Raw genomic sequence first — 20,718 nt, forward strand, 5'->3', positions numbered from 1 at the left:
TGCTCTGCACATGTATCCCAGAACTTAAAGTAAAAAAAAAAGAAAAAAAGAAAAAGAGAGAAGAGAGTCTTAAAAGTCTTTAAATTAATGTTTTATCACCTGGTCTCCATAAACTGTGAGGAAAGCTCATCTCACTGGCTCTCAGTGTCCATATCTGTTAAGTATTAAATGAGAAAATAAATGTAAAGTTCCTTGCAGAGCAGCTGACATATCACATGTGTTCAATAAGTATTCATTTTCTTTCTCAGTATTACTTTATTCCTATCTGTCCAGACAACCCACAAAATTAGCAATCCCCAAGGTAAGGGAAGGGGTATAATTCTGGAACAGTCAGGCAGTCTTTCTTCTACAAATACTAAAGCATAAGTCCCCAGACCCAGAATGGCTTTGGCCTTTCCCTGAACAAAATCCTGCTTTCAGCCTGTTTTCTTCTCCCTTCTCTTTCTGTTACTTTTACATTGGCTTGGTTCTCTTCTGTGTACTGTGATTACTTTCTACAAGACTTTATATGAAGAATGAGAGTGTAGTCAAATGGGGGAAATAAGAGACAAACATCAGTCCTGGATCCCAAGTAATCAGAGTTCTTGAAGAGACACAAGCATATGCAGACTGAGCTCTAAGACCAGAAGGGACATATTCAGTATAAACACGGAGGGACAGCCACTGCCTTGCTGGAAACCATAGTACCTGTGAGTTATGTATCGCTGGGGATATTTTAAAAATGCTTCCTGGGGTGACAATGCTTCATTGCACCCCATTCCGCAACCTCTGTTACTTTTAGATACCTCATGTTCCTGGGTCCCCTTTCTCCTTCATTCCCATCAGAAAGAACTCTGAGAGTATGGTTCAGTCTTGCTTTGTTAGAGGTTGGAGAGAAAAGAGAAAGGAAAAACAGTGGTATGTAATTCTGGGGTCCTTCTCTAAAATGAGGGTGCCCTATTAGCTTGAAATGTCTGCTTAGTGAAAAGCCTTCTAGCCTTCTGTATCCTCATCCACGATGAGGCAATGAACACAAAAGTGTGTCAAAAACAGAACAAACAATACAATCACTGTGACAGAGAAATGGCTGTAAGAAATAATATGTGAATGCCAGCATAAGAAAAATGGTAAATAAATACAAGCCATTAAGGGTTTAAAAAGTGCCTGTGTGGGTTAGTAGATTAATATCAGTGGGCAGTCCCCAAGCATGTAGATAGAAGTGTTGTGTGAGTATACAAATCTATGTGTCTATGAGTGTGTATACATGTATAAATCCTGCATATATGTCAGTGCAGACTGAGAGTATGAGGACAAGATCTACATGTTAAATGGTATAAAGATCAAGAGGGGCCGGGCACGGTGGCTCACGCCTGTAATCCCAGCACTTTGGGAGGCCAAGGCAGGCGGATCACGAGGTCAGGAGATCGAGATCATCCTGGCTAACACGGTGAAACCCCATCTCTACTAAAACTACAAAAAAAATTAGCCTGGCGTGGTGGCGGGCGCCTGTAGTCCCAACTACTCGGGAGGCTGAGGCAGAAGAATGGCGTGAACCCGGGAGGTGGAGTTGCAGTGAGCCGAGATTGCACCACTGCACTCCAGCCTGGGCAAAAGAGCGAGACTCTGTCTCAAAAAAAAAAAAAAAAAAAAAAAATCGAGGGACTGTTTGAATATATTTGCACAACAAGAGCGACTTTACGAGATATGGAGATATGGAGAGAGTATGTGAATAAGCATCTTGTTAGACTATGAATGAGCTTTCTTACTACCTGTTGTGAAGGTACATTAATGTGTCCTTGTGACTAATGGGTATTTTGAGAGTACATCTAACCATGTGACGGTATGTAAGTTTGTATTTGGAACAATGCTCTCCCACACCGAATGCTAGTGTACCTATAGAATATTTAGGGACAAATACATAATTTTTCCAGAAACAGATACAGCCTTGTGCCTTTGCACAAAAATATGTTGTTTCTGTTGTTGCTTTTTTGCAGTAACTCTGCCAATGAAAAGCTCATGACTGCCTCTGGAGGCAGTCAATTACCTCCACAGCCCACTGTCCTTTTCCCTCTCCATCCAAGCACACAACATGATACAAAACTTGCTCTGGGAAAGTCTCTCATTAATTTGTGATACATATGAATTAAGCAACATTTTCAAGAAAATATTTAAATATTTCCAAGTGCTACTGATAACACAAACTCCTGACTTTCTTCTCTTGTGGCTATGAATTGTAGTTAGCATATTTCTATTGAATGATGCCTCCAAAATATATGAAAGTTGTAGAAATGTAGTTTAAACATTTTCCTTTTAACTAATTTCTATTATTGAAGTATTTGTCAATGTCTTCCTTGTTCATAAAACAGAGGGAAATATTAGCTCAGCCTGCAGCCTGATCATCATAAAATACGAAGAAAAGGAGTTTGCCTGCATCATCTCAAAAGCAGTGATTTCATGAATGTGTCAGTTTCCATTTATGTCAACATCATCGCTTTGTCTCTTATCTCCTGATTTCTTGTCCTCCAGCAAGTGCAACTGTTAGAATTCTCCAGGTCAGAAGATCTGACTCTGAAAAGTACCCTAAGTTTGTTTTGCTATGGGGTTGTTCAATGTCACTCACCCTGCATTCTTCCTCCTGACTGGTATCCCTGGTCTGGAGAGCTCTCACTCCTGGCTGTCAGGGCCCCTCTGCGTGATGTATGTTGTGGCCCTTGGGGGAAATACATTGATCCTGCAGGCTGTGCGAGTGGAGCCCAGCCTCCATGAGCCCATGTACTACTTCCTGTCCATGTTGTCCTTCAGTGATGTGGCCATATCTTGGCCACACTGCCCACTGTACTCCGAACCTTCTGCCTCAATGCCCGCAACATTGCTTTTGATGCCTGTCTAATTCAGATGTTTCTTATTCACTTCTTCTCCATGATGGAATCAGGTATTCTGCTGGCCATGAGTTTTGACCGCTATGTGGCCATTTGTGACCCCTTGCGCTATGTAACTGTGCTCACCACTGAAGTCATTGCTGCAATGGGTTTAGGTGCAGCTGCTCGAAGCTTCATCACCCTTTTCCCTCTTCCCTTTCTTATTAAGAGGCTGCCTATCTGCAGATCCAATGTTCTTTCTCACTCCTACTGCCTGCACCCAGACATGATGAGGCTTGCCTGTGCTGATATCAGTATCAACAGCATCTACGGACTCTTTGTTCTTGTATCCACCTTTGGCATGGACCTGTTTTTTATCTTCCTCTCCTATGTGCTCATTCTGCGTTCTGTCACGGCCACTGCTTCCCGTGAGGAACGCCTCAAAGCTCTCAACACATGTGTGTCACATATCCTGGCTGTACTTGCATTTTATGTGCCAATGATTGTGGTCTCCACAGTGCACCGCTTTGGGAAGCATGTCCCATGCTACATACATGTCCTCATGTCAAATGTGTACCTATTTGTGCCTCCTGTGCTCAACCCTCTCATTTATAGCGCCAAGACAAAGGAAATCCGCCGAGCCATTTTCCGCATGTTTCACCACATCAAAATATGACTTTCACACTTGGCTTTAGAATCTGTTATTTTGGCCATAGGCTCTCATCAGTAGCATCGTCATCATCATCATCGAAGTGTAAGATAGATTGTGTGCTGCGGGAAAAGTAGGCCAGGAAATGGTGATGCAAAACTTATAACACAAAACAAGGAGTTCCAAATGAATAGTACATTCACTAAATACCAACAGTATTCTTAGAAAGATAAATATTGGGGGCAATTGAGTAATTAGACAAGTTTTACAGAGGAAGACTAATTTAAACTAAGAATTATTTTCTATAAGAATGAATATTACTAATATAATAATTAACAAACTTAGTCCTAAAATGTATCAAGTACTATTATAAATTATTTGTGTGTATTAATTCACTTAATATTCATACAAATCCTCTAAGACACAGAGAATTAAGTTAATTCTTCAGCCTAACACAGATAATATGTGGTCCAGTTGACATTCAACACTAATCTCTCTCTAGTGTCAGTGCAGCACCCAACCGGTATAAATATGGCCTGACGGTCAAATTGGCATCATTTAACACTACCATTGCTGCCTTTGCTTTCCCCACCACTGTCATTCTCAAACACCCATACATTGCTTTAACTTCACAAAGTGAAATCAGATTAACTATTAGAACTCACCATAAAATGTATGAACAAATGTGATCCAAGTAAACTGATAGATATTGACATTTAGGAAAATCTCCAGATTCCTCTTTGCTTCTTTTATCTGCCCACCGCTCAATCCTTACCAACAGAAAACAATGTTCAATATCTGAAATATCTGACTCATAGAATTTTGGGGGAAAGGGGGGAGTTGTGGTAGGGGCACAATTTCTATTTCTCTTTCCTTCTTGAGATTTTAACTGTCTTCCACAAAATGACATGTTAAGAGATGTTAGAAATTAAGTCAGTCTAGGATTTCCAGTTGCAAAAAAAAAAAAAGCCTAGGATAGACAGACTAGAGCACTTATGGTTTAGATACCGGAAAATAATTCTTTCAGACCTTCTCATACGCTTCCCTTGATACCAGAGGTAGGATATAGTAAGAAATTCCTTGGTGCTGATTTTGGTGCTGTCATACTAAGTTTAGATCTACTTGTAGATCAAAAGAGAGCGAGGGATTGGGGGAGAAAGAGGGGGGGAGAGAGAGAGAGAGAGAGAGAAAGAGAAAGAGAGAGAAAGAGAGAGGAGAGAGAGAAAGAGAAAGAGAGAAAAAAAGAGAAAGAGAGAAAGAGAGAGAGAGAGATGCACTATGTAGTCTAACTTAACTCACCATGGAAACTCATCCAGAAACCACGTAGTAGCAAAGCATATTGTTATCTAGAGGTTTTTTCTCTTTGTACAAAGCTGTATTGAGGAAATACCAACAAGAGAGAGAGTCAGAAAGAGGGAGCTATTTTAAAAAGGAGATAATGTAAGTACTTGGGATTCAGATTTTTTCAAAAATGTCTACAGGTACAATAAGACACCAATAATATATGTGTCCTGGCCCACTAAATAGATTGCTTTTAGAAGAATGTTTGGATAGCATAACTTAGTATGATTTCCGATGGAAAATTATTAGAATATTTAGTGCTTTAAAGTATGGTCTTCAGTCAATTTAAATAATAACTTTTCTGATTCATATTAGAAGCTCCTATTTCAACATGAAATAATAATTTTAATGCTTTGATATTTTAGTTTCAAATATATGCAACAAATACATAAATGCAAAGGCAAGGCTTAGGGAAGCTGCCAAATGAAAGTAAACTCTCACTGATTCCTACCTCAGAAGCAGCAAGGGATACATTCTTTTGACCATAGGCCTTACTTAGAAACCCAGTGGTGTAACATAGAAAGGGCAAGGAACAAGAAAATATGAGCCTCCCAAAAAGCCTCTGCCTCCTTTGTACCTTAATTGCACCTTCCTTTTTTCAGCATTAATTAAAAGAGCTACTGATTTTCAGGTTCTAATGGAAAATGCACATTTATATTTTTCCCTGCCTCATGAGGCAGATGCCATGAGAAAAATGTAGGGCCACTCCTGCAGCTCTAATCCTAAAAAGGTCTAAGCTAAGCCCTGTTTTTGTTTTTTTGACCTTGAGTTAAAAACTCTTTAACTTCTTTTTATTTAACATGATCTTTTTTGAACTCAACATTTTCCCCTATTGAAACAGCAAAAATACTTGAATTTTGGCCTAAAATAAAGGTAAAAATCAAACTTTGTTTTTGAATTCTTTGGTTACTTTTTCTTTGCTCAACTTTTAATTTCAGGCAGTACATGTGCAGGTTTGTTACATGAGTAAATTGCATGTCACCGGGGTTTGGTGGACAAATTATTTCATCACCCAGGTAGTGAGCCTATGACATTTCCTGCCCAAATCTCAGGTTGAAATATAATCCCCATTGTTGAAGGTGGGGCTTGGTGGGAGGTGACTGGATCATGGGGACAGATTTCTCATGCATAGTTTAGAACCATCTTCTTGATGTTGTTCTCATGATAGCGAGTGAGTTCTCATGAAGTCTGGTTGTTTAAAAATGTATGGCACTGCCTACTTCTCTATTAGTCCTCCTCTGGACATCAGATGTGCCTGCTCCATCTTCACCTTCCACAGTGATTTTAAGTTTCCTGAGGCCTTCCCAGAAGCCGAGCCTATGCCAGCATCATGCTTCCTGTAAGCCTGCAGAACCATTATTTCTTTACAGCAATGTGAAAATGAATTAATACAGCATAGCACCCAAAAGGTAGTTTTTTGAACCCCATACTCTTCCCACAATGCCCCTTCAAGTAGGCCTGAGTGTCTGCTGTTCCTATCTTTGTGTCCATGTGTATTCAAAGTTTTACTCCCCCTTATATGTGAAAAGAGGTGGTTTTGGTTTTCTGTTCATGCATTAATTCACCTAGGATAATGGCCTCAAGCCGCGTCCGTGTAGCTGCAAAGGACATGATTTTGTTTTTATGGCTACATAGTATTCCATGGTATATATGTACCACATTTTCTTTAACCAGTCCACTGCTGAAGGGCACGTTGATTTCATGTCTTTGCTATTGTGAATAGTGCTGCAATGAACATACAAGCATATATGTCTTTTTGGTAGAATGATTTATACTCCTTTGGGTATATAGTAATAGGATTTTGGGGTCAATGGGTAGCTCTAAGTTATGTGAGAAATATCCAAACTTCTTTCCACAGTGGCTGAACTAATTTATATTCCCACCAACAGAGTATAAGTGTTCCATTTTCTCTGCAACCTCACCAGCATCTGTAATTTTTTTACTTTTTAGTAATAGTCATTTCTCACTGGTATGAGATGATATCTCATTGAGGTTTTAATTTGCATTTCTTTAATGATTAATAATGCTGAGCATTCCTTTATATGCTTGTTGGCCACGTATATGTCTTCTTTTGAGAAGGATATCTTTATGTCCTTTGCCCATTTTTAATGGAGTTATGTGTTTTACATGTTGATTTAAACTGTTTATAGATTCTGGATATTAGACATTTGTCAGGTCCATAGTTTGGAAGTATTCACTCCCATTCTGTATGTTGTCTATTCAGTCTATTGATAGCTTCTTTTGCTGTGCCGAAGGTCTTTAGTTTAATGAGTTCCTACTTGTATATTTTTGTTTTGTTGCAACGGCTTTTGGAGATTTCATCATGAAATATTTCCCAAGGCCTATGTCCAGAATGGTATTTCCTAGGTTTTATTCTAGGATTTTTATAGTTTTAGTTATAATATTATGCTTAAGTTTTTAATTTATTTTGAATTGATTTTTGTGTATGATGAAAGGAAGAGGTCCAGTTTCAATCTACTGGGTATGGTTAGCCAGTTAGCCCAGCACTATGTATTGAATAAGGAGTCTTTTGCCCACTTCTTGCTATTGTTGACTTTGTCAAAGATCAGATGGTTGCAGGTGTGTGGCTTTGTTTCTGGTTTCTCTAACCTGTTCCATTTGTCTATTTGTACCAGTAAAATGCTGCTTTGCTTACTGTAGCCTTGTAGTATAGTTTGAAATCAGGTGATGTGATGCCTCTGGTTTTGTTATTTTTGTTTAGGAACGCTTTGGCTCTTTGCATTCTTTTTGTTTGTTTTATATGAATTTTAGAATAGTTTCCCTAATTCTGAGAAGATGTTGGTAGTTTGATAGGAATAATGTTGAATCTCTGAATTGCTTTGGGCAGTGTGGTCATTTTAACAAAATTGATTCTTCCTATCCACGGGCATGAAATGTTTTCCCATTTGTTTGTGTCCTCTCTGATTTCTTTCAACAGTGCTTTGTAATTCTCATTGTAGAGATCATTCACCTGCACAGTTAACTGTAATCCTAGGTATTTTATTCTTTTTGTAACTATTTTGATTGGGACTGACTTCTTGATGTGGCTCTCAGCTTGGATGTTATTGATATGTAGAAATGCTACTGATTTTTGTATATCAATTTGTCTTAAATTTTTGCTGAAATTGTTTATCAGATCTAGGAGCCTATAGGCAAAGACTACGGGATTTTCTAAGTATAGAAACATGTCATCTGAAAATAGGGATAGTTTAACTTCCTCTCCTCCCATTTGGATGCCTTTTATTTCTTTCTCTTGTTTGACGCTCTGGCTAGGACTTCCAATACTATGCAGAGTAAGAGTGGTAAAAGTGGACAGCCTTGCTTTGTTTCAGTTCTCAAAAGGAATGCTTCTAGCTTTTGCCCATTTAGTATGATGTTGGCTGTTAGTTTCTCATAGACAGTTCTTATTATTTTGAGGTATAATCCTTCAATACCTAGTTTATTGAGTGTTTTTAGTATAAAAGGATGCTGAATTATGTCAAAAGCCTTTTCTGTCTCTATTGAGATGGTGACATGGTCTTTGCTTTTAGTTCTGTTTAAGAGATGAATCACATTTATTGATCTGCGTAGGTTGAACCAGCCTTGCATCCCAGGAACATAAAGCGAACTTGCTTATAGGGGATTAGCTCTTTGATGTGCTACTGGATTAAGTTTGCTAGCATTTTGTTGAGGATTTTTTCATCTATTTTTATCAGGAATATTGGCCTGCTAGTTTCATCAGGAATATATTGTATCTCTGCCAGGTTTTGTTATCAGGATGACAATGGCCTCATAGAATGACTTTTGTCAGATGTATGCTTTGCAGATATTTTCTTCTGTGCTAAACAAATCTACAAGAAAATAAAAACCATTAAAAAGTGGGCAAAAGAAAATAAAAACCATTAAAAAGTGGGCAAAAGACATGAACAGACACTTCTCAAAAGAAGATATACAGGTGGCCAAGAAGCATGTGAAATAAAAGCTCAGTATCACTGATCTTTAGGGAAATGCAAGTCAAAACCACAATGGGATGCCATCTCCCATCAGTCTAAATGGCTAGTATTAAAAAGTCAAAAAAGAACAGATGCTGGCGAGGTTGTGGAGAAAAGGGAATGCTTATACACTGTTGGTGGGAGTGTAAATTAGTTCAACCATTGTGGAAAGCAGTGTGGTGATTCCTCAAAGAGCTAAAAACAGGACAACCATTCAACCCATTAATCCTACTACTGGGTATATACCCAAAGGTATATAAATTGTTCTACCATAAAAACACATGTGTATGTTCACTGCAGCACTATTCACAATAGCAAAGACATGGAATCAACCCAAATGCCCATCAATGGTATACTGGATAATGAAAATGTCAAACATATACACCATGGAATTCTACACATCAATAAAAAATAAAGCCATAAAAAATAAGATCATGAGATCATGTCCTTTTCAGAAACATGAATGGAGCTAAAGGCCATTATTCTTAGCAAACTAATGCAGAAACAGAAAACCACATGTTCTCACCTATAAGTGGGAGCTAAATGATGAAAACACGTGGACACAGAGAAGGGAACAACAGATACTGGGGCCTACTGGAGGGTGAAGGATGTGAAGAGGGAGAGGATAAAAAAAAATTAACTATTGGATACTAGGCAAAGTACCTTGGTGACAAAATAATTCGTAGAATAAATTCCCATGACTCAAGTTTACCTATATAACAAACCTGCACATGTACCCTTGAACCTAAAAGTTTTGAAAAAAGAAATTCTTCTAGTGAATTTTTTATTTCTAGAAGTTCAGTTTGGTTTGTTCTCAAAATGGCTGTGTCATCTTCCAACTCTTGCGTCATTTTACTGCTTTCCTTGAACTGTGTTTCAACCTTCTTCAGTATCTCATTGAGCTTCCTTGCCATCAGTTTCTGAATTCTTTATCTGTCATTTTAGCCATTTCAATCAGGTTAAGAACCATTGCTGGGGAGCTGGTGTAGTCATTGGTAGGTAAGACGACACTCTGGCCTTTAGAGTTACCAGAATTCTTTCCCTGGTTCTTTCTCTGCGTTGGCTGATGTTCCCTTAATCTTTGAAGTTGCTATCCTTTCAATAGGGCTTTTGCTTTCATATTCTTTGATGCCTTTGATGATTTAAATGTGATATAAGTTTGGTTTAGTTGATTGGCTTTGTTGGTAGATGCTTTCAAAGGGCCAAGGTTCAGCTCAGCACTCTTGGCCTACATGCTGTAACCCTGGGGGTCTGGGACCAGGCCTCTGGCTTTGTTTTCTGGCCTTTCGAGGTCAAGCACCTGTTGCACTGGAGGGGCCAAGGTGTTCCCAGCTCACTGGCAACAACACTCTGACAGGGGCTGCCAGCAAAAGAGCTGTGGCCAGGCAGTAGTTGAGGGGGAAATTGCCCTACAGCATGGTGGCAGGGGAGCACGCGTGTGCTGGCTGCGGCTGAGGGGCTGTGTGTGAGAGTGCACAAGCGGATCACCCACTGATGGGGTAGCAAGTGAGGGCCCTGGCGAGTGCATACCAATGGGATGACTGGGGTCCCCAGTGCTCATGTGCACTGCTCGGGCGATGGTGGGTCTTCCTATTCATGTTGAGAGGCTGCAGGCCAGGGGGTGGAGGCGAGGCGCGCCGGCGGGGAAGGCTGCAGGCAGGTGCACACCTGCAAGGATCTATCTGCAAAAGTGCTCCGAGGGCGGGGGTTGCTAGCAAAAGAGCTATGGCAGCAGCCACTGGCAAGCATTTTGGCAGGACAGCTAAGACTGCACTGCAAGCTGGTAAGGCCAGGTGGAGACCCTGGGAGAGGCTGGCAGACTGGGGCACATTCAGATCAGACTTGCCCTGTCCCGTGGGCAAGAGAGCTCTGCTCTCTCCAGGTCCCCCTGCTAACTAAGGCTAAAGTCACCTACAGGAGTGTGGCAAGCTTTGGGGTAATGGGCATCCACGGCCATACTCCATTGCAGCCTTTCCCATGCCAAACCCTTTGGGCCTTGCACAGACTGGAGTTCTGTCTCTGTCAACTCTCTGGGCAGTTCTCCCTGCCAATTAAAATGCCCATGGGGATTGTGGGTTCTCCTGCAGGTAGGATCCTGAAGGTCTGTGGCAAGAGTGGGTCACTACATGCCTATGTTTCTCATCCCGTCCCTACCAGCACTCAGGGCCAGAAAGGAGTCCTGGTGCTCGACTACCCCATACAGGCTTTCCAGCTTCTGCCTGTTTCAGCATTCTCCTGTATCCACTCTGGATGCCTTCTTTCAGAAGATCTGTTCAGTGTGTGTTGGTCTCTTGATGATCTGGTCTCTTCAGGGGAGAAGCTCCTCCTGGCTGTGGCTAGTTAACCATCATGGCTCTCTCCCCAATCAAAGAAAATTTGTACTTCTATTTTTTAGGCTCGTTAGGCCTTCCTCTAACAACACAAGAAGATCAAATACTGAACATAGGTTTAAGGTGTGTGGAAAAAAAATCTGAATAATAAAGTAATGCTTTTGTCTTGCCCTGTCATGGGTATGTTTCTCGTCCTCCAGGGCCAGTGCTGGGTAGGTTGGTGAGAAGAGAGGGAGGAGACACTCAGAATAATTATAGTAGGATGAAATTCTTGCTCTCTCTGTTTCATGGGTAAGACCAACAGAAGGGTTAGGAGAACTAGAATCTAATGCAGAATGAAAAAAATACAAATCCATGTTGCTCAGAGTTTTATGGAATTAATTTCTGTGTGAACTCAGGGAAGAGGGGAAAGGCGAAAGGAGAACTCGGTAGAAGAGTGTATGTCCCTAGGATGGCTGACCATCAGCCTCATTTTCTGATTACCACAAAGAGGTCCTGACCTACCTCAATTAAGCCACCTACAGACCTGATAGGCTCTACTATGGCAAGAACTTCTTTGCTCTTGCGGTTACAGTTCAGTTGGATGAGAAGTTCTCTTCACCCAGATCGTGTTTTAAAAAACAATAAATGGCAGCAGAGGCACAGAGTTTATCCTCTGAGTTGAGTAATGTGCAGCAAGGGCACTTCCTCATCAGCAGGATATCCAATATTCCATTATCAACTGGACACTTTTCTACCCGGGCTGATGCACTACTTTGGACTCAGGACCCTCTGTTGTTTAAGTTCATTCTCGGATAAGAAGTAATCTACTTGTAGGTGCTTGTACATTTGAACACAGGCAACCGGATATCCTCCAGACAACTGAGGAGAGCATTTGCTCGTAAATGCTTTCAGGATTCCTAGAAACAGCATACAGCGTATGAAGTCATCAGTTACTTTGTGAATTCTCATCTTCCTAACCTCAAAAAACTAATCAAGAATCTGTTCCAAAAAATTACCCTCTGCAGGGAACAGGGGGACTATTAAGCAAATAGTAACTCGACACGTATGTCAGAAATCAAGATTTGGCCTCATTGTTTTGTCGTATTAGGGGTAGGTGGGTGTGGTTTCATTCATATGTATAAAGGATTTTTTCTTTGTTTCCATTATGCATGGAAGACTTGTCCGCCAAAAATATGTATGAAAATAAATAGAATAAATTATCCATTGAATAGGCATTTAATTAGTTCATTTGATTTGTACATGTACAATTCAGGCATCAGTTGACAATAAATATTTGCACAAATAAATAGTTGCACAAGCCTCCAGTACTCTTCAAGCGTAAAGTATAATTGCCAGCCAAACTTTCTACAAATTTCTGGAGGCATGTGTAACTTATCCAAGGCATTGGTGTGTGATAGCCTTTATTAAAGGTATGGATGACATACTGATCTCAACTAATAGAAATGCAAACAGCAGTACTGGCTATCGGACCACCTTGATATATCATTTACTGCCAGCCACGTTAATCAAGATACTCTCCCTAAAGTGTTTCTCAACCTTCATTCTTCCTAGCAGAGATATTTCGTCACTATCTTTTACTCAATCCCAGTTTTAAAACACTGAAGATATTTTGGGGAGTGGATATAATTCTGGTGGTTATGTATTTTTCCTCCCAGCTTTGTTTAGGTTTTTGTTTGTTTGTTTATAAGGACTACAACAGCTCATTCATTTATTTTTTTCACAAAACAATATTTATTGAAACCTACTATTTGCCAATCCCAGTGTTACATTTGAAGGACTCAGTGATCCTGGGATTTAGTAATTAGGTTTTATGGGAGAAACCTATCTAAAGAGATACAGGAGGGATATGTCAACATATCCTGAGATTTGTTTGCTAACCAAATATTCCTTTTAAAATGCTTTTAAATTCCTTCTCACAAAGCCTCACCATGATTTGAATGGCTGCACTGTGAGGGCAGTGTGTTACTGGTGGACGTGTTAATGTTCATGTCAACTGTATGAGGACAGAACTACAGCTTAGAACCAACCACAGTGCTATGTATTTAAGGCAAATACCCCAGAACTACAAGCTGGGGAAATTGCTTTTTTATGATGAAAAACAGACAATAAGCAACTATGACTGACAGTCAGTTTTTAATTAGTCTTAATAGCTAAACCTAGTGTCTCTGACTGGGACAAATTATTCAGTGAATTTTAAACAGAGTAGAACTTAATCATTTGCCAAGTGGATTTTTCTATATTTGAAAAAGCAAATATATTGTGAACACAAAATGCATTGGGTGATTTTAACACAAAAATCTGAGAATTAGAAAGTTAAGGTTGATAATTTTTTTTTTAATTATACTTTAAGTTTTAGGGTACATGTGCACATTGCGCAGGTTACATATGTATACATGTGCCATGCTGGTGCGCTGCACCCACCAACTCGTCATCTAGCATTAGGTATATCTCCCAATGCTATCCCTCCCCCCTCCCCCCACCCCACCACAGTCCCCAGAGTGTGATATTCCCCTTCCTGTGTCCATGTGATCTCATTGTTCAATTCCCACCTATGAGTGAGAATATGCAGTGTTTGGTTTTTTGTTCTTGCGATAGTTTACTGAGAATGATGATTTCCAATTTCATCCATGTCCCTATAAGGGACATGAACTCATCATTTTTTATGGCTGCATAGTATTCCATGGTGTATATGTGCCACATTTTCTTAATCCAGTCTATCATTGTTGGACATTTGGGTTGGTTCCAAGTCTTTGCTATTGTGAATAATGCCGCAATAAACATACGTGTGCATGTGTCTTTATAGCAGCAAGATTTATATTCCTTTGGGTATATACCCAGTAATGGGATGGCTGGGTCAAATGGTATTTCTAGTTCTAGATCCCTGAGGAATCGCCACACTGACTTCCACAATGGTTGAACTAGTTTACAGTCCCATCAACAGTGTAAAAGTGTTCCTATTTCTCCACATCCTCTCCAGCACCTGTTGTTTCCTGACTTTTTAATGATTGCCATTCTAACTGGTGTGAGATGGTATCTCATTGTGGTTTTGATTTGCATTTCTCTGATGGCCAATGATGGTGAGCATTTTTCCATGTGTTTTTTGGCTGCATAAATGTCTTCTTTTGAGAAGTGTCAAGCTACCAATGACTTTCTTCACAGAATTGGAAAAAACTACTTTAAAGTCCATATGGAACCAAAAAGAGCCCGCATCGCCAAGGCAATCCTAAGCCAAAAGAAGAAAGCTGGAGGCATCACACTACCTGACTTCAAACTATACTACAAGGCTACAGTAACCAAAACAGCATGGTACTGGTACCAAAACAGAGATATAGATCAATGGAACAGAACAGAGCCCTCAGAAATAATGCCGCATATCTACAACTATCTGATCTTTGACAAACCTGAGAAAAACAAGAAATGGGGAAAGGATTCCCTATTTAATAAATGGTGCTGGGAGAACTGGCTAGCCATATGTAGAAAGCTGAAACTGGATCCCTTCCTTACACCTTATACAAAAATTAATTCAAGATGGATTAAAGACTTAAATGTTAGACCTAAAACCATAAAAACCCTAGAAGAAAACCTAGGCATTACCATTCAGGACATAGGCATGGGCAAGGACTTCATGTCTAAAACACCAAAAGCAATGGCAACAAAAGCCAAAATAGACAAATGGGATCTAATGAAACTAAAGAGCTTCTGCACAGCAAAAGAAACTATCATCAGAGTGAACAGGCAACCTACAAAATGGGAGAAAATTTTCGCAACCTACTCATCTGACAAAGGGCTAATATCCAGAATCTACAATGAACTCAAACAAATTTACAAGAAAAAAACAAACAACCCCATCAAAAAGTGGGCGAAGGTTGATAATTTATCATTTACTTAGACAACAATACACTGTAAAATATTTATATTACCAGTTTGAACAAATATATTTTATTCCATAAAGATGAGGCTTTTTTCATAAGTCTGTTAATTAGGGAATTAGGCAATACTCAATAGACAATAGTAAAACTATATCTATATTTACATATACGTGATGATATAAATGATAGGAATACTTTTTAGTGTTGCATAAGTACTCACTCTTCCCATTCATATGCCTTATTACGAGAATTCCCAATTTTACAGTGGAAATGAAAGGATGCATTTTTTAAAAGCCTAAAAAATACTGAAGTCAGTAATGTGGTTTCTGATATTTAGATGCAGACACTGAACTGTTAGGATTAATAAAAAAAAAGACTTGAAACAAAAAGGAGGGAGATTGCTATCATCAGCATGGCCCTGAGTGCCATGGATTCATCTTTGTCATTGATGTCTTTTATTTTTGCTCATAACTGTTTATAGAATTAGCACATATCTCTTTTTTGTCTCTCTATATAAGTAAGTATAGCTTTCCAGGATGACTTGTGGGATCCTCTGAAGGGAGAGGCAACGGCAGAGTAGCTTTTATAGCTTTGCAGCTCTAGGGGTCCCTCTGTTGCTGTTCAAATGGCTCAAAGTAGCACTTTCTTTGAGGCCACTTCTGTGTGTCAGAGCGAAGTCTGGTCCAGGAGGACATTCTGCTTCCTTCTGTTCCAGCCCCAGAATGCCACAGGTTTTGGGAAGCTGTATTTAGCTGTTGCATCACTTTCTTGTGTCTGCTTTCTCTAAGCCCTTTCCTCTACGATCAGAGCCTTCTTTCTCTCTTATGCAAGTAGATCTTTATTTGCTTAATGTACTTTCCCTTGGGCTGAGGCTATATCCTTTTGGAAGAGCTCGTTTGCTGGACATTTTTGAGATTTTCAAATTCTGAGGACCACCACAGCACTTCTTTATCCTCTTATGTTTATGAGCACTTAGAGCCTGCAAGTATTGTTCCCAGTTTCACCAGTCAGTCTCAAAACCATATGCCCAGATTTTTGCTTAGTATACAGTCCTCTCCAGTTGGGGGCAAGATTTTTCTGTCATGTGATTTTGCCAAAGATGTCATCTGTAAGTTTTAATTTTGTTTTGCTTTTCTCTCCTGGTTGCTTAATGAGACATTCAGGGGGTGTTTGGGAGAAATTCAAGTCTATACTGCAACTATGTTTAGTAAATGATCATGTTATTTGATCCCTATGGCTTTATTTTAGAAAAGTTATTCCATGATCCTATGAGGAAAAAAAATTATTAGCTATTGCTTTTTAAAAAGTAATTTTCTTCTTACATGTCTTCATTCCCTAATCATCCATTGGAGTTGAGTTATGCCATGGCCTGTCCACTAACTGCTTACTCTCCAGTTAAAGTCCACATATCATTCTTTTTAAATCTGTTAAGTGTGCACCTGCCTGTGTGGCCTGGTGTTTTCTTGGCATGGTTTTTCAGAGGATTTCTTTCTTTGTGGCTTTAATTCTCTGTGAATTTGCTGACAGCCTTCAGCTATCCCTCTTCTGCTCAGGCATGTGCTTAAGCTTGTTGTCTGGGTTGCTCACTGCAGGACACGAGCCCATATTTCAGCCAACTACGCAGCCAAGCAACCACTGCCACTGAAGTGGACTTGCCACCCCATCAATCAACAACCTCTGTTAGGCTTCGATTTGGAGTGTTGATTAGCTGCCTCTAGTCATTCAATCCTCTCTGTAGTCATGCCCAATGATGACAGCATGTGACTTTTCTATAAAACATTTTTCTTTGTACTAAACTTCTGAATTCCATGTGTTGTATGGTTTCTATTTTTGTTCCATTTTACAGAACTCTGGATTATTCTTATTTATTTCAGAAGTGTAAACATGGTCACAGCTATTACATATCTTTAGTTTTTGAGTTTAAAGATATTCAGAATGATTATTTAAATATTCTGGGTTGATATGATCTCAGGTAACATAATCTACATTATAACATTATATAACTAATGTATGCATTAGTTTTTGTCTGTTTCTGAGAATTACTTGAAAGCATAGATGTTGCTAGTACTTTGGGACAAAAAGGATTCAATTCAAGACTCTCTTTCTTGTTGGGTCTGAGAGAAGTCACTTGTGGCAACCCGTGACAGTTAATTACAACATAGGGCAGCCTGATGTTTTGCGTTACAAGTCGTAGCCTGGCTAGTCCATATAACTTCTGGCAGGTACACAATTATAGGTGTACGTCTGGAGGGAGATTGAAAGGCTCCGAAGGACTAACCTGGTACACCAAAACATCAGCAACAACAAAGAAACTCTAAGCCTTTCCAGGACAGCTTTCCTTGATCAGAACTTAGCTCCCAATAACATCTTGTGTAGTCTCCTGCGAATCTCCTTAGTCTTGATGGAATAGATAATTGGGTTGAGCATTGGAGGTACAAAGAGACCAGAGACATGAACTTGTGCACATATTCAGGAGCATGCCTCCCAAATCGATGAACCATGGACACACTAACCACAGGCACATAGAAGATCAGCACTGCATAGATATGTGACACACATGTGTTGAGTGTCTTAAGCCTCTCACCCCTGGAGGCAATGGCCAGCACAGAATGTAGAATGAGCACATAGGAGAGGAGGATGAGCAGTGAATCTACACCAAAGGCAGAGATGACAATGAACAGGCCATACATGCTGTTGATGTTAGTGTCTCCACAGGGCAGGCGAATCAGGTCTGCATGCAGGCAGTAGGAATCGGCCAGTACCACACTGGCCTTACAGAAAGGCAGTCTCTTCAGGAGGAAGGGAAGTGGGAATACCATGCAGAAGCTGCGGATGACAATGGATATGCCAATGTGGGCCACACGGACATCAGTGAGCACTGTGGCACAGCGCAGCGGGTTACAGATGGCCACATAGTGGTCAAAACTCATGGCCAGTAGGATGCCAAACTCTGTCCAGGAGGAAAAGTGGATGAAGAACATCTGGGCCAGGCAGGCATCAAAAGTTGTCTCTGGGGCATGAAAACACACAGCAGCCAGTACAGTGGGCAATGTAGAAAAGGACACACCCAGGTCACTAACAGACAAAAGAGACAGGAAGTAGTACATTGGCTGGTGCAAGCTCTGCTCTTCCTTTATGATAAAGAGGATGAGGATGTTGCCCAGGAAGGAAATAGCATAAAGCAGCAGAAGAAGGGTAGCCAGCCAGTGCTCCAGACCCTTCATCTCAGGGAAGCCTGTTAGAGTGAAGCTGGTAGTACTTGAGATGTTAGTCCCAAAGCCCCCCATCAGGGTTTGTGACTGACTTTTAGGGAAACGCAACCTGGGTGAATTGAGGTGAGATGGTGGGAGAAGTGAAGACTAGGAGTGGTTGATATCTAAAACTAGGAGAGACAATGATGCTTAGATTCCAGTGCCAAAGATTTGGAAAGTTCAAAAAAAAACCAGATTACATTTCAGACCTTCTACAGCCTGGCAGCACCCTTAGATCTGTCACGAGCTCCAGGTTCTTCCCCATAGAAACCTTTGACTAATTTTTAGATATTATCGTTTATTTTTCTTGTGTCTATATAGTTTTTTACATTGGTTGGTGTCTTTCTCTAATGGTGAAAAATGATTTCCCCTTTCTCTCTACTGGGTCATAGCCATCAGTTTCTTCCATAAGTGAGGTGCACCGTGTCCTCCATGAAGTCTTTCCTTAATATTCCCACCCACTGATTGATTCTGTCTTGTGCAAGTGATGACATCTTTTGTGTATATTCTAAGCTGTCTCTCCTCTCTTGCCTATACTCAAGCATTATTTCAGTTCTCTGCCTTTTCCTTGTGGCCTGAACCCCTCACTTATTCACCAAGGGTCCAGAATGTCACATTCCTTCACACCTTACTCTCTCGGTTTTGCCTTTCTATATTTTAACATGGATTTTGTTTTAATCTCTGTTTAGACCACAGATTCTCAAATTGTGCTGTATGCTAGATTATTTTAAGAAGCATTAAAATATTCCTTTCCTCAGAAGAAACCTATACCAATTACATTTGACACTGTGCAGGTAGAACTCACAAATCAGCATGTGTTTAAACTCATAGGCAATTCCCGTGTGCAGCCGAGTGTGAGTATCAGGAATTTAGGTCACTCCTATCAGCATTCAAATATGTCCCACCCATTATCACTTCTTCCCCCTGAGGATCAATTTTGGGAGCTACTATCGTAGAAAACAAACAATCACAAACTTCAGCAAACCTCTTAATTGCCCCCTCATTTCTTCCGAGTAATCACCCACTTTCCACTCACTTTCACAACTAATACCTTGGAAATTATTGTCTACCCATAATGTCCTCCATGTCTCTGCTCTGTGCCTCAATTATCCCAAATATATGTCTGCTGCCCAGGCTTCTCTTCTCAATATGTATTCACGCAGCCAATTTCCAACTGGACTTCCAAATGTAACAGTTCAATGTCATCTTAAACATAATGTGCAAAATTGAACTTTATGTCAATTATCATGTTTTATCCTCTTCAAAGTTATCATCTCATCACCAGTCACCATCTATTCACGTGGTCATGCCAGAAAACCCTGGAAGTCATTCTTAATATTTCTCACCCTCTCCTATTTACAAGTCTATTAATCCATCGTAAACGCTGGTTTCCTCTCTCCATCTCACTTCCAACTGTCACTCATCCCTCAACATCTTCAACCAAAATATTTGCAGAACCTTCCTGAGGATCACCCAGCTTAGTATCATGCCTCTGTCTAATTCATTCAACATAAAGCAACCAAATTATTTGTTTTTAATATAAAGTGATGTTACTCTTTTACTAGAAACCTATCAATGGCTTCACTTACCTTATGAAATAAGAAATAAAAATTCAAGTCCTTACCATGGCTCATAGAAGCTGCAAGACCACATAAGAACTTGTCGTCTTCCAATAATTCTGATCATTCATTTCATTTCTTCTCATAATTTTGGATGCTGTACATACTCACACATATTCTTCTTTGTGACTTTTCTTATCACAGCTTAAATTTTAGTGCATTTATTATGTACTTGTTTAGTTATTTGATTAGTATCTTTGTTTCCCCAAAAATTTATAACTCCCTGTAACTGTCTGTATTTCTTCTCATTTTATTCTCAATGCTTAGGCAAGTGACAGGGCATATAGAGCCCTAGACTAGGACTCAGAGATTACCAGTTCTAGTTTTAATGGTTAAAATATTGATCAAATAGGCCAGGTACAGTGGCTCACACCTGTAATCCCAGCATTTTGGGAGGCCGAGGCAGGTGGATCACGAGGTCAGGAGTTTGAGACCAGCCTGGATAACATGGTGAAACCCCGTCTCTACTAAAAATATAAAAATTACCCAGGCGTGGTCACACATGACTGTAATCCCAGTTACTCGGGAGTCTGAGGCAGTAGAATCCCTTGAACTCGGGAAGTGGAGGTTGCAGTGAGCTGAGATCGCACCACTGCACTCCAGCCTGGGTGACAGACCAAGACTCTGTCTCAAAAAAAAAAAAAAAAAATTGATCAAATAAAACATTTTATTAACAGGAAGAATGTATTAACATAAGAGCTACATGTTTTTACTGTAAAATTGTTTAGGTAAGTAAAAATAGCACCCCTAGCATCTAATAACTGAGTTTTTATTTCACTTTTGCTACATACAAGCTGTGAATTTACTTAGCTTCCTCACGTCTTATTTTCACATCTCTAGAATAGAAA

General features: G+C 39.9%; 1 protein-coding gene and 1 pseudogene across 1 annotated transcript; one reads left to right on the forward strand and one right to left on the reverse strand.

The window, feature by feature from the left end:
• The first annotated feature begins 2,575 nt into the window (after positions 1–2,575).
• On the forward strand, positions 2,576–3,513 carry LOC101129101 (olfactory receptor 51I2). Its single transcript, XM_004050549.4, is given in 2 exon segments — positions 2,576–2,795; positions 2,798–3,513. Coding segments are annotated over 2 exon segments (936 nt in total).
• A 13,830-nt stretch (positions 3,514–17,343) lies between these two features.
• Positions 17,344–18,287, reverse strand: LOC101129478 (olfactory receptor 51I2-like; annotated as a pseudogene).
• Between the last annotated feature and the right edge of the window lie 2,431 nt (positions 18,288–20,718).

Source organism: Gorilla gorilla, chromosome 9 (assembly GCF_029281585.2).
Source record: "Gorilla gorilla gorilla isolate KB3781 chromosome 9, NHGRI_mGorGor1-v2.1_pri, whole genome shotgun sequence".
In the NCBI taxonomy this organism is placed as follows: Eukaryota; Metazoa; Chordata; class Mammalia; order Primates; family Hominidae; genus Gorilla; species Gorilla gorilla.